The 18,072-nt window shown below is 38.2% G+C and overlaps 2 protein-coding genes across 6 annotated transcripts in view; one reads left to right on the plus strand and one right to left on the minus strand.

Moving 5' to 3' along the window:
• KPNA5 (karyopherin subunit alpha 5) overlaps positions 1-2,429 on the minus strand; it is a 29,633-nt gene extending 27,204 nt beyond the window's left edge. The window contains exon 1 of the mRNA XM_026666037.2: positions 2,328-2,429. Coding sequence (XP_026521822.2) covers positions 2,328-2,331 — 4 coding nt within the window. The 5' untranslated portion in view covers positions 2,332-2,429. The remainder of the gene's footprint in view (positions 1-2,327) is intronic.
• Positions 1,893-14,709, plus strand: ZUP1 (zinc finger containing ubiquitin peptidase 1). Of its 5 annotated transcripts, none has more exons than XM_087972976.1 (9): positions 1,893-2,122; positions 5,136-5,246; positions 6,745-6,854; positions 7,998-8,166; positions 10,030-10,218; positions 11,827-11,995; positions 13,177-13,328; positions 14,201-14,418; positions 14,537-14,709. In XM_087972976.1, exons 1-9 carry the CDS (start codon positions 1,987-1,989, stop codon positions 14,582-14,584), a joined length of 1,302 nt encoding a protein of 433 aa, XP_087829102.1. In that variant the 5' UTR covers positions 1,893-1,986; the 3' UTR covers positions 14,585-14,709. The 5 variants fall into 5 exon arrangements, with proteins under 5 accessions (XP_087829102.1, XP_087829117.1, XP_026521823.2 ...); XM_087972991.1 differs by having other exon boundaries at positions 1,901-2,122; positions 10,102-10,218; XM_026666038.2 differs by lacking the exon at positions 1,893-2,122 and adding an exon at positions 3,878-4,089.
• Positions 14,710-18,072: the final 3,363 nt, after the last annotated feature.

An 18,072-nucleotide genomic window follows, 5' to 3' on the forward strand; every position in this document is an offset into this window, starting at 1 on the left:
TAATTTGTATGCAAAATTCTTAAAATACATGGGATAATTGAAAAAAACCCTATTATTATTAGAACATCAATGTTGCCATTGTAAGGTCCAAAAAGTACTGATGTTTAAAACACAGAAACAACAGTCCAAGCAGCGTGATGGAAACTAATCGAAATACACCAAAACAGACTTGTTTATAGCAGCACAAAGTACAAAATCAAATTAACTGATGCACAGAACTTTCAATGGGTGAACAATCAGCACTTCAGAAGCATTATGAAAACAAAGTGCACATGCCTAAGTATCAGATTCTACAATTCTGGTCTCTTGAGAAGCAATTATGCTTCAAATAGAGAGGGGCACATTCAGCAAAACTATACAAATGAATTAAGGATTTTTATACTATTTGCATAGGAAACCCCAAAGAGACACATAGCCTTTTTTAGTGTTCTGTATATGGACAGCTGACCTCATCATAAAGAGAAAATGTTTGCATCATGTCAGATACAACTGAATCAATTGAAAACTTCAGAGCCTCATCATCAAGCATAGGTACAGTGGTCAATGTTACACCAACCAGAAGCTTTACATAGACTTGAAATATCTGTAATACAACATTGTAAATTAATCCTGAGTTAGGAGGCACAGCAATAGAAGTTGGAGTAAAATTTTGTACAGCTATATATGAATGCCCAGTTTCAACAAATGAAATATCAAAGTCAAGAAGGATGCAACCCTCAATGTTAGCAGTCATGCTCCCTTCTAAGTCTGAAGCAGTCTTCAAGCCTTACTGTTTCCAAATTTAGAAGCTTTGTCAGGTGTTTCTCTGGAAATTCTGACTAAAGCATTTGAACAACTTTTGCTATCACAATGAAACATACAAACTCTTCTCTCCCTAACTGGTTTTCCCTTCTCTAAACTAGACAGAACTGGGTACTGATCCCTGAAAGTGTTAAGCAGAGGCAGGAAAGGTGGGCTGGAGGAGCATTAAAAACTCTTCCCTGTGTCTATGAATGCTAAATATAGAAGCTGAGTTTGGGGCATTCCAAAGAAGGGTAATAGTACACACAGGTAGTCCTCAACTTACGATCACAACTGAGCCCCACATTTCTGTTGTTAAGTGAGTTTTGTTAAGTGACATTTGTTAAATGAGTTTTGCCCCATTTTACAACTTTTCTTGTCACAGTTGTTAACTGAATCACTGCAGTTGACAAGTTAGTAATCCGTTTGTTGAGCGAATCTTGACTTTGCTTAGCAGGTGGTTGCAAAAGGTGATCACGTGACCCCGGGGCACAGCAAAGGTCATACATTGCATCTGACTTTTGATCCACATGACCATGGAGCTGCTGCACAGGTTACAGCAATAGCAATAGCACTTAGACTTATATACCACTTTCACAGTGCTTTTACAGCCCTCTCTAAGCAGTTTACAGTGTCAGCATATTGCCCCCAACAATCTAGGTCCTCATTTTACCCACCTCGGAAGGATGGGATAATGGTCATAAGTCATAATTTTCATTGCCACCGTAACGTTGGTCACTAAACAAACTGTTGTAAGTCGAGGACTACCTGTATTTTATTTTATTTTTGCTTGGGAGAGGGAAGAGATTACTGCTGAACTACTACTCCCAGCATCCCCCTGGCTTTGGCTATACTTTCTAGGGATGCTGGGAGTTGCAGTTCAACAGTTATCTGGCGAAGCATCAGCTGTTTACTGGAGGGAGGCAGGGCAGAGGCTCACCATTTTTTGCATTCCTGGCCCTAACACTGTAATCCCCGATCACATGTGTGAGGATCACATGTGTGAGGAATCGCTCTGGAGTTAACTATTGCTTCCAGTTGTTGCTTTTTTTAAAAAAAAAAAATCCACTCTCTCATCTATGTTGCCATGAACAAAAAAAAGAGCACGGAGAGCAAGAAAACAACGCACAGACAGCTCTCTCCTACCCGGGTTCAATGGGACATGGATCCTGCGAATGTCTAATCCGGGCTACCTCTTAAGTAAACATGTTCGATTCCAACTGTCACTCGCCAATTTTACAAAGGCGCCAGATTGAAGAGAGGGTGAGCGTGCCGCCGGCCCGGAAGAGGGACAATATGCAATTAAGGAGGGGAACCCCTGTCCTCTCCCCAACTGCACCGGGTAAGCTTTGTTATTTCAGGAGAAGCTTCTCGAGCGCCGGGCAAAGGCGAAAGAGACCCCGCACACCATCCTTTTGCCTCTCCCGAATGGGCTTCATTCGGTTTCTAATGGCCAGCTTCCCCAATTTAGCCTCTACTGAAGCAAGGCCACAGTTTAATCCCGCGTCAGTCCATCCTTCACCTCACATGCACAAACGCCCACGTACCCATCGGAGAGCGACCCCAGGCGCCGCTCACCCTCCACCGCAGAGAAATCGGGATCGTAATTGAAGATGGCGGCCCAAAGGGCACGGAACGCCAAACTGGGCGCCGCCTCTTTTCCCAGCGTGCCCTGCGCGAAGGAGCCGCGAATTGGTCGAATTGCGCCGCTTTCGCCAAAAGCTCCGTAGAGATAGGCAAAGGGGAGAGAGAGTAGATCCATAGAGATAAACAGAGGTTTCGAGCGAGTTCTTAATTAGAGAGACAGGGCTTAAAAGGACGTTCAATAAACTCTATGGAGATTCTCTGTCATCCAAGTCATGGTTGTCCCAAAGTTGCTTTTTTCAAGAGGCAATTGGACTTTCTAGTTTTTGAAGCTTGAGCTGAAGAAGCTTCTTGGATGAGAAGCGAAACGTCTTCAAAGAAAAATCAGAAAGTTCAGTAGCCTCTTGAAAAAGCACCTTTTGGGACGTTGACTTGAAAGTTTATGTGCTAATATTTTAACCTATCCACCACCACCACGAGAACGTATCGTCCTAATACAATCGTCTGTTTCAGTCAGCCGGCTTTAACTTTTAATCCCGGCAAAGAATTGAAACATGGTTTGCACGCTAAGCTTTTATTTGGCAGCCGCCCATCTGATTCATTCACACAATGAAAGTCTTCTCTTCGTAACTCTTTTTTGCCTCTTCTGACCGCTTTTTCCCGTCCGCTAAAAACTAACAATCTGTCGGATGATAATATACATTCGAGTAGCTTTCGAGTCCTAGCAACCACATAGATAAGATTTTATCCGTAACATTCTCCAGTGCCTAATTGTTCTTCCAGGTCTCCCAAAAGTGCACTCATTGCCAGCGTAGCTGAGTCCCTCTTCTTTGGTTCCTGGTCGTTGCGGAGTTTAAAAAAATGCAAAAAAATGCCTAACATATATTCCTGGTAATCAATCACCCTTTAAAATTCCACGATTGATTTTTGTCTTAGGCCAACATAGTGATTGCTTTTAATATAACGTCATGACAACCACTGTTAACCTTATATCCTTGAAAGTGCCTAATTCCAACATTCATTTTGCGCGCTGAGTAGAAAAGCTTTGTTGTAGATATCAAAGGTGTTTTTTCACTGGACTTTCTTGGTTTTCTTTGAAGACGTTTCACTTCTCATCCAAGAAGCTTCTTCACCTCCCCATAATTCAGTCAGAGCTGAAGAAGCTTCTTCGATGAGAAGCGAAACGTCTTCAAAGAAAAACCAGAAAGTGTCTCGTTGCCTCTTGAAAAAAAGCACCTTTGGGACAACCATGAGCTGGATGACTGAGAATCTCCATAGACTTTGTTGTAGATTAGAGATGTACAGCAAGCTCGTGAACGGGAAACCATAGAAACCAGATAGTGACAGCTCCCATCCCAGACCAGCGGGCGCACAGACAAAGAAGCTACGTATAAAAAACTACGTGCAAAACAAGTTTTTGAAAAACCAGTTTCGACGCCTAATCCAAGGGTTTTGACGTTGCGTTATTAAGGGGACTAAACACGCGCGGCAGCACGTATCGCGTAAGGAACGCCTGCGCGCGGCGTCTCCGCCCTCCGTTTACTTCGGCGCAGCGGCGCGCGCCGCTTTGCGATTGCTTAGCTTGGTCTTAAAAGGGGCGTGGCTTATTTGAATTCAGAGAAAGAAGAGCCAGTCAGCGCTGTTTCTCCGGCAGCGGGATAATGGACGGGTCCAGGAGAGGTCGGCCGGGAAGCCCGCCTGCCGGTGCTCCGTCTCCCCTTCCTGGTGAGTCAGCGGGGGACACCCGCCCTAGCCTCCGCCGCCCTCGGACGCTGCGAGTCTGGAGACCACTGCTGAGTTCCGTTTGCGGTCTCCCACCCGCCAGCGCTCTACGAGGGGGCCGAAACGCCTGCCCGGTTGTTGCAGAGATGCAAAGGGATTGGATTGAAATGTTTCCCTGGGGAGTCTCGGTTTATTTCGTTTTTTGACCGAGCGCTTGGAGTTTGGCGCATCCTCCTTTTGCCACCTCCTAATTGCAACCGGATCTTGGCTGCACTTTAAGCAAAAAGTGCATTTAAAATAAGACGGTAGTAGAGGAGGGTTCAGGGAAGCTTCCGTTTTCTTCCCCAAATCTATGTCCTCAAAGTGGCCGTAAGGATGTGCAAGTCTGCAAAGCACCTGCTTACTATTGAGTCTTGACCTTGTATCTTTTTCCACAGGATACCCATGGCTCCCATTGACCAGTGGGCACACCTTGCATAACTGATGAGACTATATTTCCTGTCATTTCTTAAGGAGCTTGTTGCAATGCACATGACACTCTCCTCATCCTGATTCTTTTCCTACAGCAAACCACTTTGTGAGGTAGATTGGTGTGGCCCCAAATCACTAGCGAGTTTTTGTGGCTGAGGATAAACTAGGGTTTCCCCATGCCCAGTCTCTTTAACTGATACAACTGCCTTGGTTCTTTATACAGCAAAAATCAAGAATACTGCTCTGTATAGATTAAGTCAACTGCAATTAAAAATGCCAAACTTTGATTGTCAGATGTTTCTGGTGCTTAATTATTGGTTTGTTTACAACCACCATTTTAATTGCCACTACTCTATGTCTTTGAGCAACACTATTGTGGAAAATAAATGTGGCTTTTTCACTTGAAGTGCCACTACCCCACGGTAAATCTGTCAAATCAGCATGGACTTGAAAGCTCTCTGACGCTAAAGCTGACTCTTAATACAAAGTTAAGAATTTATGGAGTTGTTTGGTTTCTTTGATTTTTGTAGGAATGGCTAATAAAATCATTATTTATCCTTTATTTTTTTTCAATGCAGAAAGTAGTCTGCCTCTATATGAATGTCCTATATGCCATCTTAGTTGTACCAATTACCCTGTTCTGCAAGAACATGTCGAACTGCACCTGGATGAATGCAGCATTTTAGAAGGTAAAATAAAGGATTCCAAAATAAGACATGTTATCATTTAAGCATGTCTGGCATGATTTGGGAAGTTTCATCCAACTATGAAAGTTGTAAAACAATATATTGTAATTGGAACGATGCTTCAGTATTGTCACTTGGCTGTTTCTTCTAATACTGTAGATGAATCTCATAAACACTGAAATACCATGCATATAAGATACTCATTTGTATTCAGAGTAGGTAAATAACTGCAACTTAAAATAGTTTCAATAATAAAATGTCATAGGCAATAGAAAAAAGATTTTAAATAATTGATGCAAGCCTCTGCCTCAAAGCTTTTGAGTCATTGAGTCATTGTTTTTTTCAATCAAGGCTATTGAAATAAGGCAATATACATTTTTAAAAGTTTGTAAATCATTTTGTATATAAGATGAAATCTGATAGGACAATACATACGTGATTAGCAGAATTCTAGTATTGAAGGCTAAATAAAATACTCCTTGCCCCCTATTATAACAATTGAGAACCACAGTTGCCATCTGAAATATTCATTTTCCTGCTTCATCCAGCTGAGTGATACTATGTCGGTTCTATAAGAGTTTCATAACTTTTCCCTACTATTCTCAAATTCTAAATACTACTTTTCTTAAACAGGCTATTATATTTTTTTAACCTTATGTAAACAAATTGTTCTTCCTAGGAAATGAGTGATGAATCTTTGCTTCTAAAAAGGATAGTTGCATGGTATGCTTTGCCTCCAGAAATTATGTAGAATTATTCAGTTCAAAACAATCTTACAAACTTTTCTTCTGGAAGAAGAGAAAAAGAAATTACACATGGTTCATTTTCCTTCTTCCTGGCATCCACTGATGTCTTCCTCACACTGCTGCACTGAAGCTTTCTCAGATCTGGAACAGAGTTTCAGAGATATAAGGGAAAGATAAATTCCTGCATTCTTCCTCTGCTTGTTGGAATGTTGATCTCACTGGGGATGATAATTGAGCATTACTTAGGATTTAAGATTAAGTCCCAGGCATGAGGATTATGCACCTTAGAAACAAACAAAGCAGTTATGACTAGGAAGAAATACATCCTGCAAGTTAATAACCAAGTGCAAATTAGTATAATTTACTGATCAAGTAAACCAATTTTTATATATGAAATGGGCGGGTAGGTTTCAATCTATAATTTCTGTGATACTACACTGATGAGTAGTAACTAGAGTTCAACATAAGATAAGCAGCTATATAAATGTTTTAAATAAATACATAAAATTATTTGAATTGTATTGATTAGTTCAGCTTTTCATTACGTCTGTATGAATGTAATGTGCACAGTTAAGAATTTAATCCTGTGCCTCAGTGAGTATAGGTTAATTCTGTGTAAGCATACATAGAATTATGCTGCAAATTTGAAACTGTAGATGTTGCTGAAATTATATAATATGTGTAGTTTATTTTAGGATAATTAGATATTCAATATTTTGAAATATGTTAAATGTCCATATTTTTAAACATAATAGGAAGAAACTTGAATGATCCAGAATTGGCACAGCATCTTCAAAATGAAGAGGATAGGCAAAGAAGAACAGAAACTGGAAGACAAGAAAAGAATGATTTCCAAAAGTTGCAGGTATGATACTAGTCTTTTAAAGGCGCATTTGACAGACCTTCTGAATAAATAAAGTGAGAAAGTATATGTGCAATAAGGATGAGTAGCTATTTATTTTTCATAAATAAAGCGATTGATATTTGGAAACAACAGTCCTGGTACAGGACTGTTTCATAAAAGAGCCACTTTATCAAAGCAGGTCTGGGTTGGGTCAATTACTGGAGGGGAGACTATTCAGAAATCTCACGAATCATGATGGAAAAAAAGCAGGGTATAAATTACTACATTAACATACATTATGTGGGTGGTTGAATATTTTTTTTCTCAATTGCTTGTACAACACTTCTTCAATCAGAATAGAGCTGGAAGGGGCCTTGAGGTCTTCTAGTCCAATCCCCTGCTCAAGTAGAAGACCTCATACCATTTCTGTCCAGTCTTTTCTTATAAACTGCCAGTAATGAAGCACCTACAACTTCTGAAGGCAAGCTGTTCTACTGGTTAATTGTCCTCATTGATAGGAAATTTCTCCTTAATTCCAGGTTGCTTCTCTCCTTGAGTAGTTGCCATCCATTTTATCATGTCTTGCCTTCTGGTGTTTTGAAAAATAAGCTGACTCCCTCTTCTTTGTGGCAGCCCTTCAACTGGAATACTGCTATCATGACACCCCCTAATTCTTCTTTTCTCTGTAGATTGGCCATATCCAATTCCTGCAACTGTTTTTCATATGTTTTTGTCTCCAGGCCCTTAATCATCTTAGTTGCTCTTCTTTGCACTTTTTTTTTCAAAGTTTCAACATCTTTTTTGTAATGTGATGAGCAAAATTGGATGCAGTATTAAGCTGGAATTTTGATTAATTAATAAAGAGGTAGAGCAAAACTTTTTCTGCCAAAGCTTTCTATAGAATTGCTGATGGAGTTTCAAAACATAGCTCTCTACAAATAATTATATACTGAAGCCTTATACAGTTGATTTACTGTTCTGTAATTCAGCTATAAGTGTTCCTAGCTATCTGTAGCCTAATACCTCTAGTTGTTTCTAGAAAAATATTCCTAATCTGATGCCCCCTGAATTCCAATCAGCACGATCAGTAATAAGGCAATAGGGAAGCTATGATCCAAGACATCAGCAATACTCGCCCTTAAAAGAATATTTTGTCCACCGCAGAGACAACATGGTTTAGATGGTTCTGGAGGGTACAAGCAACAGTCACTAAAAGCCATGGCAAAAGAAGTGGATTTTGGAAGGATGCAACCATCTGACTATCACAGAAGAAAAACTGATATGTTGGAATCTCTGGCTTTAGGTGTTGATGATGGAAAGACAAAGACTTCAGGTTAGTAAGTTCTTGCTTTAAAACCGGATTCAGATGTCTGAAAGGGATTGTTATTGAAATAGTCATTCATCATTGAATATTGTGACACTGTGTAGTATAGATGCATTTAAGAAAGCACTATTCGTTTCCTTGTGCTCTCAAATTAATACAGTAAGAATATAAAAAAGAATATAAAATGTTCCAAAAGTGGCGATTCTTAAAAACCATATTAAGGATAGTGTTTTCAAAAGTATTAATTCCTTGGAGATGCAATTATTGCCTTCAGTTAAAATAAAATGTATGGCTTAGTTTTTTATTTGACAGTCATCATATTTATAGTCTTTCTTCCTCTAAACAAGAACTCATTTCTCTTTCTAGTTGTAGGAACAGTGTCATTACTGTCAGGTTATATGTAGGCTCATTGTTTGTATGGAAAGTTATTTTTTATGAATCTGTTTCTGTCTAATTTATTTTACTCCATAACTAATTTTCTGATTTAATAACATAATTGTTTCAAATAGGCAATATTCAATCTAAATAAAGATATCCAATGATGGGTTCAGGCAGAAAAAGTTTTTTCCCCTTGCCTAGTTTCCTTAATTAGCTACTTCATATGTAGCCATTATCTTACTATAACAACGTGTTTGAAGACACATCCATAAGCAATAGCAATAGCACATAATTATATACCACTTCATGGTGCTTTACAGCAGTGGTCACCAACCAGTGGGCCGGGGACCACTGGTGGTCCTCGAGAAAATTTTGGTGGTCCACTCAGAAACATCACCCCCAAAGCAATTAATCCAAGCTGTGTGGGAACACAAGGCTGCACCGCCCACATGGCCCGTGGGAACACAAGGCTTGTGTCGCTTACATTGCAAGCAACACGAGGTAGTGAGGAGAGGGGGGAAAGGGCAAAGGGGAGAACTTGCCCCACCCGCCTGGCCTGGTCACTGGGCTGCTTCTTTCCGCTTCTTTTTTCTTTTGCTTTTGGCTACATGCAAGGAAAGCAGCAAAAGTCTTTCTTTCTCTCCCCAAACTCCGCTAGAAATGAGGCTTTGGGACCCTGCAAGGCATCCTGCTCCAAGAGGCTGCGCTGGCGCGACAAGACTTATAAAGACTCATTTCTAGCGGAATTTGGGGGAGAGAAAGAAAGACTTCTGCTGCATTCCTTGCATGAAGCCAAAAGTGTCTCTCTCTCTCTCTTTCTCTCCCCCTGAGAATGGAGCTGGAGACGGTATCCTGCAATCCTAAATAAAAAATGATTGATTGGTAGGAAAATGGGGTGGGGAATTTTCCCGCAGACTTTTTTGGGTTTTTTTCCAGGATCTCTGGTCTGTGGGATTTAAAATTATGAGTTTGGTGGTCCCTGAGGTCCAAAAGGTTGGCAACCCCTGCTTTACAGCATTCTCTAAGTGGTTTACAGAATCAGCACATTGTCCCCAACAATCTGGGTCCTCATTTTACTGACCTCAGAAGGATGGAAGGCTGAGTCAACCTTGAGCTGGTCAGGATCGAATTCCTGGCAGTGAGCTGAATTAGCCTGCAATACTGCATTCTAACCACTGCACTACCATGGCTCTCTAGCCTGGATCTGAAGTATTCTTCTAAATGGCTTGTGTTATTTTAGCATTATAAGGCTTGTGTTGTTTAGCATTATAAAGTTGCTTATAATTGTTTGCAGTAGGAGTTGGATTACAACATCTTTGGAAGAGCTGAAAAGATCAGGTTGAGAGCAGATAATCTGAAGAATCTTTGTAGATGCTAAAAGTCAACTCTGGCTTGGATAGGCACATAATCAAGCCATATCTTGTAAAACAAAATTGAATAATTTGTAAATTAGGCTTTTGCAATATTTCTCCATTTGCATCTTTTTCAAACTAGGAATTACGGAAACATTGTGCCAGTATTATCAGAATGAATGCAAAGATATAAAGCATGTGTGGCTTTCTGCAGGAGTGGATCACTTTCACTGTTCTCTTGGAGACAAAGGCTGGGGTTGTGGTTATCGGAATTTTCAAATTCTGTTTTCTTCTCTTTTGAGAAATAACTCCTACAAAGACTGCTTGAAAGGTTTGTACTTTGTTACGCAGTTTTCATTGCAATTAAAGCAATCTACTTCAAACTTTATTTGCATAGGGCCCTCTGTGATTTAGTATTCTTTTAATTTTGAGATACTTTTGGGAAATTTCGCAATATTCATAAAGGGTTTCCAGGAAGAAATCACTTCTGATCTCCCAGATCAGACCTGTCAGTATGTAGACATCCCCGATTCTGACATGACCTTAGCATACTGTTATGATATCTGTTGAATGTAATTGAGCAATAAATAGCAAGAGACAATACTGAAAAAGAAAGGGAGTCTTCTGAGCTGGAACTTGTTTTATTCAGTTGTGTCCAGAGCCTGCAGACACGCAACTCTTCTAGAACAACATCCAATTTTAGATTTTCCACATTCCTTTAACATTTTGAAGATTTTATTTAATATTAAAATTTTATAATATTTTATACTATTGTCCTTACTAATTTGGCCACTGGTTTAGTAGTTAAGGCACCAGGCTAGAAACTAGGAGATTGAATTCTAGTCCTGCCTTAGGCATGAAAGCTGACTGGGTGACCTTGAGCTAGTCACTCTCAGCCCAATCCACCTCACAGGATTGTTGTCGGGAAAATAGGAGGACGTAGTATTATATATGTTTACCACTTTTGAGTTATTTTTTAAAAAATAAAGGCGGAATTTTAAAATAATCTAAATAGTTTGCAACTACTACCACAGTACATAAAGTATTAAAATAATTAGACATTAGTTCAAAATATCAATGATAAAACCCTGTTTGAACAAATTGGATTTGAAGAACTTTCTAGATGCAAGTAAGAAGATCAGTTTCCTCAGTTCATTAAAGACTGCATACCAGAGATCATTTTGAATTAAAGAAAAAAGAAGAAAACAAAAGACTGATTAGCACCATCATTTTTGCAGCCCTTTTCTCAACTTCCCATTCCTGGATTAAGGTTATGGTAAACAATAATTACACTGTCATCAACCTACATATTCTTAGGGATGGCACTTCACTTACCATTTTTGAAAGGGGAAGATTTTATTCCTATAGGTCTTTTCCAGTCTCAGTCCAAGAAAAATTTCCTCTCTTTGATTTTATGCCTGTTGACAGATATGTCTATCAGTCAAAAGGAATTATAGGTAGTCCTCAACTTACAACAGGTCATTCAGAGTTACAACAGCACTGAAAAAAATTGACATGACCATTTTTCACACTGGAGACTGGAAAAGAGCATTCTAACAATCTCCATGGTCATGTGATCAAAATTCAGATGCTTGGCAACTGGCTCATTTTTATGATGGTTGCAGTGTCCCAGGGTTTTGGGACCTTCCGACAAAGTCAAAGGAGAAGCCAGATTCACTTAACAACCATGTTACTAATTTAATAACTGCAATAATTCACTTAACAACTGTGGCAAGAAATGTTGTAAAATGGAGAAAGATTCACTTAAATAACTGTCTCACTTAGCAACAGAAATTTTGGGCTCAATTGTGGTTGCAAATCGAGGACTACCTGAATTTTCCAAACTAAGGACTGACCCATAATCTCTTGAGAACAAAAATATCATAAGTTCTAATATTCCTTTTGCAAGATTTTATATATTATCCTCTTTCTTGTTTAGATATTTCATCAGTTCCTTGTATTCCAAAAATACAAACACAAATTGAAGATGCCTGGAAAGAAGGCTTTGATCCCCAAGGAGCTTCTCATTTCAGCAGCAAATTACAAGGAACTAAAGCATGGATAGGAGCATGTGAAATTTATTCGCTCTTAACTTTTCTCAGGCTAAAGTAAGTGTTTGACTACCCAGGAATATTTGGCTCTTAGTTCTGAACCAAATATTTAATAGTATCCAGTATTAAAGATAAGTAAATTTTCTGACATTTTTATTTATTACGAACTGTTTATTTTCAATTCATTAATAATTGAAAAATAAAAAAATAAAAAAATAGTTGAAAACAACAATGTTAAGAAAATAGTATCAGGATAAAACAGTTTATTATATCTATGCCCTAGCAGTTTCACACAAGGGGGGTGGTATACGTTCTTAAAATAAAGAGAAATCCTTTTGTAAATACAAACTTACCAAATGTGAAAATGATCTTAGAAGCCAAGATTACAGCATTTCCACACTGCTGACACACAGTCTTCACAGATAATCTAATTGCTTATAAATTTCTGACCTCCTTTCAGGAAAATACAGACAAGAAGGATTAAAAAGTATTGTCCCTTATGAACTGGTGTGAATCCTTCATTACATCTCCACCTAGGTGAATAACAAATAAATAAAATAAAACAATAAATAAAAGTAAATAAAAGGAGAGCCAGTTTGGTGTAGTGGTTAAGGTGCAACTCCCTCTTTCTCAGCCCAGCCTATGTCACAGGGTTATTGTTTTAGAGAAAATAGAAGAAGGAAGGAGTATTAGGTATGTTCACTGCCTTGAGTTTCTTACAAAGTAAAAAAAAAAAAGGCAGAATGAAAAATGTATTAATTACATCCCTTTTATGCCCATGTTTTATGCATTAGTTTAGTTTTATGCATGGGTCTGGTGAACAACAGTGACCTCAGGCTAACTCTGCACTTCATCCCTATCCCTGCCAGGCTGGGTGTTTTCCAACATCTCTCCCATCCTGTTTTTTCCCCTTCAAATCATTTCCTATTAAGTCATTAGGAACAGGAGACAGGATGAATCAAAACTCTTTCCAAATGGAAAAATGAATTGTCCACAGTCTTTACACAGAGTTCCTATCTTTTAAAAAAGAAAAGTTAAAACTGGTATTTGTATGGTTTCATGTATCCTGCATGGCAACTAAGCCAGAAATAAATGGACTCAGCCACTGAATATAGTTAGAATCACAAGAGTCTGATTTTTAATCTAAAGGCAGAATCATTGCGTGCATAGAATTTTAAAGATGCCAGATGGCATTTATTATCTGGCTATTTATGGAGACATTTTAATTTAATTTATAGGTGTCAAATTACTGACTTTCATCAGCCTACTGGCTCTTCTGGTACACACCCTCGTTTGTTTGAATGGGTATTAAACTATTATTCTTCAGGTAAAGATAGCAATGGAAAGGTTATGAGTACTTCCAAGCCACCAATTTATTTGCAGCACCAAGGTCAGTAGAACTCTGTCCCGGATTGATTTTTTGTAAAATATTTCTGAAAATAAAGTTCCATTCTAGTAATTTATTCTCCGTGACAATTCCCTTACACGCTGTGTGAATCATATTTCATCATGTTGGAAATGAAGAATCTGGAATATTCAAATTTCAATGTTTTAAAAGTTAACAACTCAAATATTCTTGTAGTATTTCATCTAACAACGTTGCCTAAGTCATAAGCAATATTTCACATTTAATCATATCTGCAGTAAATGGAATTTATGTTTTATCTTCCTTCTCTTTGACTGTCACCCTGTCAAATAGCATTCAAAGGCTAAGAGCAGTCTTGTCTGAAAATCATTGTGCAATGCTGAAACACCATTTTTAAAAAATAAACCTTGTTCTTAGAACAGCTTGTCCTTGTGCATATTGTGTTTCATGTGCTGTGCTACCATTAGCATAGTAAAACAGTTTGTTTCTCAGTACGCTTCAAGGTGCTTATGATTTCTTACAAAGCTCTGAATAGCATATGTTCATAGAATTGAAAGACTTCAACTTAACATCTGCTTAGTTTTTTTTTTTTTTTTTTGAGGGATTGATTAAGATTTATTGAGCAAGACTGCCTTCCAGTTCCTGGTTTCACATTTTCTGAACACTTATTGTGTAACTTTACTGTAATTTATTACATGTCTGGTATTATTAGCAGTTTTAAACATAATTTGGTGAAAATCATTTCCTGAAAATATTCATGTAAATGGCTTTGTTCCAAAAACAAGATGTTTAGATAAGCAGCAGTTCAGTATGGCTCATTTGCACTAAGAGGTTTGTAATTCTTGTTTACATGTATACTGTGCGTTAATATGTTTGGTTTTTGGCATTGAAACTAGGTCATAGTCGTACTATTGTTGGCATTGAGGAAAGAAAAAACAAAAGTTTGTGTCTACTAATATTTGATCCCGGCTGCCCTTCAGAAGAAATGCAAAAACTCTTAAAAGGCATTGATGGGAACAATCTAAAATTATTTCGAAGACTCCCAGGAGGCTTAAAGCATAAGCAATATCAAATAGTGTCTGTGGAAGGTGTGCTGACAGAAGAGGAAAAAGTTGTAAGTACTGCAGAACATAACCACTGGATTAATTTTTATTGAATTAGAATAAATGCAGTTGTTTCTTTTAATTGCTGTACTGTATTAACTTACCTATTTATGTGTCCCCATTTACAAGGCTCGTAGGCAGGCTTCTCAATTCTTCACAGCACAGAAAATTCCTTGAAATAAGAATATCTGAAAAATGAAGGCAATTGAAGGCTGCAAAGGAGATCTGTTCATACAGGTTGCTGAGTGATGTACATAGCAATTTTTAAACATTTCAAAATAAATATTGAAATAATTAATTCTTATTTGATTCTTGCTTGATGTTGAATTGCAAATACTATATCCTGTGTTATGTCAGCAGAATTTTTTTTTAAATTTACTTGGAGTGGACATGCATGTTCAGTCTACATAAACATTAAATGATCTCTATTCTCAGTATTCTAGGGGGATGGGAATCTTTTTTTTTGTAACAGTACTATGAACCCAAATCAAGACTATTCATAATTCTCAGGTTTCCAAATCAGTTCCCACTCTTAATTTTTAAGAGCAGGAGAAACAAAAGTCATTTAAACTATTATTGCTTACAGGAAGATGTGTTTGAAAATTAACCTAGTAGCAACAGAAATCACATCCTACTTTTCACTGGTTATCATGATTAGAATGTTCTGTTTCCCCAGATCATGATTCATGTATATCGTATTTAATTATAGTATGTGGGGGAGTGGGGTTTCCTCAAGATTTTTTATGGGTGTGATAAACTTTCAGGATCCCAAACCTGAGAGTCTTGAGAAGAAATTAAAAACTTTTAAAGGATATTCTGCTATTGAGCTGCCATTAATGATCTGTAATCCAGTACTTTGTATGTCTCTCTTCTTTAATGTACAGTTCACTCTCACATTTTAGAGAACACATGATTGTGCTTTGTTAGCCCTTCAAGGTAATCCAGAGAAGAAGTGCAAATGTGAGTGTTGACTCTGTTGTAAGGTTACATTAACAGAACCTTCCAAAACTGAAATTACTTCTCCCCTCTTCTTTCACTCTCTGGAAAACTAGGAAGGATTTCTTTTGAAATGCTTCCCATGCCCTCTCTCCTTCTATGAACTGAGACATCTTTTACACACCAGTTTATACGCCATCTGCAGCTCTTCTTCCTGACTTCCAAGGTCATTCCTGCATACCCATTACAGCTTTGAGAGGTGAAGGCTTACAGTCCTTATGTGAGTAGTACAATGGGCAGCATTGATGAAAGCTAGGATTCTAGAAGTGTGCAGGGGGGATGGAAAATTGCTTGGTCGTGGAAATATACCAGGCTTCCTATAGTCAGGAAATGAAGGACAGGGGCAGAACAGGAAGACTGATTAGATTATAGTTATGGAAAGAAGATAGAAGAAAAAATATTTTGATTGTATGGGTAATCTGTAATAGAGAAGCTAGTCTCTTGAAACATTTCAATTCAAATGCAACAAAACTGCCTCTAGTTAGTGATTGCTCCGTTCTTGTAAAACAAGTCTTGGAATCCTTGCATTGATGCATGTGTGTTGCCTCTCTCACACAATCATATATATCCTGAAGATTATACTGCATGAACCTGACAAAATGGTCTGTAGCCTGTGAAAGCTAATCTACAATATTTATCTTTGTCAAGTTATCACGGCATCCTTACTACTTATTAAACTTGCTGATGGTGTCAGAACTTTTGAGGTGTTACCTCTTTCTCCCTTGCTTTGTTTCAGTGACCTGAGTTCTGATAGTTGTCAAGGAGAAAATAATATATATATATGCAGGAACAAAAATTATGTTGCAGTTGTAAATAAAAATTATACTGAAAGATACTCATGTTCCTGGACATAGCCTCAGGGCAAATTCTGGGACGGAACAAAAATTTCAACCTGAGTTTCTCTTTTCTTAATTTAAAATTAGTTGCAAGAGCACTATATAGACTACAAGAGGGGAAATGATAAATATCTTAAATTTATTGGAATTCCTTGACTTACATTATATTCTGCACTTGTCTATTAAAATATTAGATCATGCAACTTTTAGGTGGCCTTGCTTCAACATGAGGTTGGGTTTTGCTTAAAACCTGTCTGGTTGGTTTTATTAAGTATGGTAGTAATTAAGTAATCTACAAACCTATGGTTCTTGGGGAAACGAAGTTAGATGTCATAGGATGCATCTAGTAACTATCTCTATAGATGAAGCGATATGTCATCAGAATGGGAAATTCTAAGGCAGGGGTGTCAAACACAAGGCCCAGGGGCCTGATCCGGCTCATGGGATTAGATCTGGCTTACAGGGCCACCTTGGAAACAGCGAAGGACTATACCACAGTGCTGCTGCCAGCTAAAACAGAGCTCGCAAGGACTGCGGATGGCCCCCCCGGAGCTGTTTGCTGGAAGAGGGTTGAGGCGGCCGTTGCAGGTGAAAATGGAACTTGGGAGCCTGTTTTCACTGGAAGAGGGCTCGACCACAGGCACTCCTGACACGGGTGGTGTTGAACTGGCCATGCCCACCCTGTCCACACACACTGCCTCCCCCGAGGTCAAACAACTCTGATGTGGCCCTCAATAAAATCGAGTTTGACACGCCTGTTCTAAGGCAGACTTCTTTCTTACTATTGCTAAAACCTCGGAAGCCAATACATTGTGTGATTGGCAAGGTTAGAAAAAAAAGTTGGCATTTATTTATAATCCTTAATTTTTTTATAAATAACTCAAGTTTTACTATCAATAAAGCTGCCTTTTGCAATTAATTGGTGGTGATTTTGTCAATGCTGATGGTGTTCAAGTGCTGCTCCAGATATTTGAGATTGCACACAAGACATCTTTGTTTTCTTTTGTCACAGATGTTCTATTTTTATTTGCATCTCTTTTGTATTTTGCAATTTTTCTCCAGTTCTCTTATATTCTGCTGTCCCTAGGTACTGCCACATCCGCTATTGAGACCTTGTCTTTCTTATTGACAATGATTAAGTCTGGGGGTTATGTGGCAGGTGCTTTTCTGTTTGAATATTCAAGTCCCACAGCACTTTAGCTTCTTCATTTTCTATTACTTTCTTTATTTTATGGTTTTTGTGGTATTCTTGCACATCTTTCAATGCATTGTTGTTGCTACTTTGTCATGCTGTTGTTTGTAGTCAGTTGGTCCAATCTTCTTGCAGCAACTAACAGGGTAGTCCACTGTTTCTTCAGCTTCTTTGCAGAGGTGACATTTGTTTACTGTTGCTGTCTTCTTAATTCTTGCTTTCTTTGTTCTTAAGGCTTGGTCTTGTGCAATCAGAATTAGTTCTTCTGTCTCTTCAGTTTTCCTGCTCTTAGCCTTTGCCAGGTCTTATCTGCTTGGCATGCAACTTTATTATTATAGTTTGTTGCACAATCCGCCACATTTTCAGATTAGTCAGTTTTATTGTAGCTATTGAGCCCTTCCCAAGGATCTAAGATAGGGAAGATGTTTAATAATATTAAATGTAACACAATATATAAACTGTTCCAAGTAAAGCTGCCTTTTGCAATTGGGTGATTTTATCAATTATTTTAGAACCAAGCCTCCACAGTTGCTGTTCTACCTATCAATGGTCACATTGAATCCCCAAATAATTTTGTTAATGTTTTCTAATTATGGTAAAGTTTTCAAAAATAGAGCAGGAACAAAAATAAGTAGGGAAAG

The sequence above is a fragment of the Notechis scutatus genome, chromosome 1 (genome assembly GCF_049901735.1).
Source record: "Notechis scutatus isolate UNSWTSFEM ecotype Mainland chromosome 1, rNotScu1.2, whole genome shotgun sequence".
NCBI classification, from domain to species: Eukaryota; Metazoa; Chordata; class Lepidosauria; order Squamata; family Elapidae; genus Notechis; species Notechis scutatus.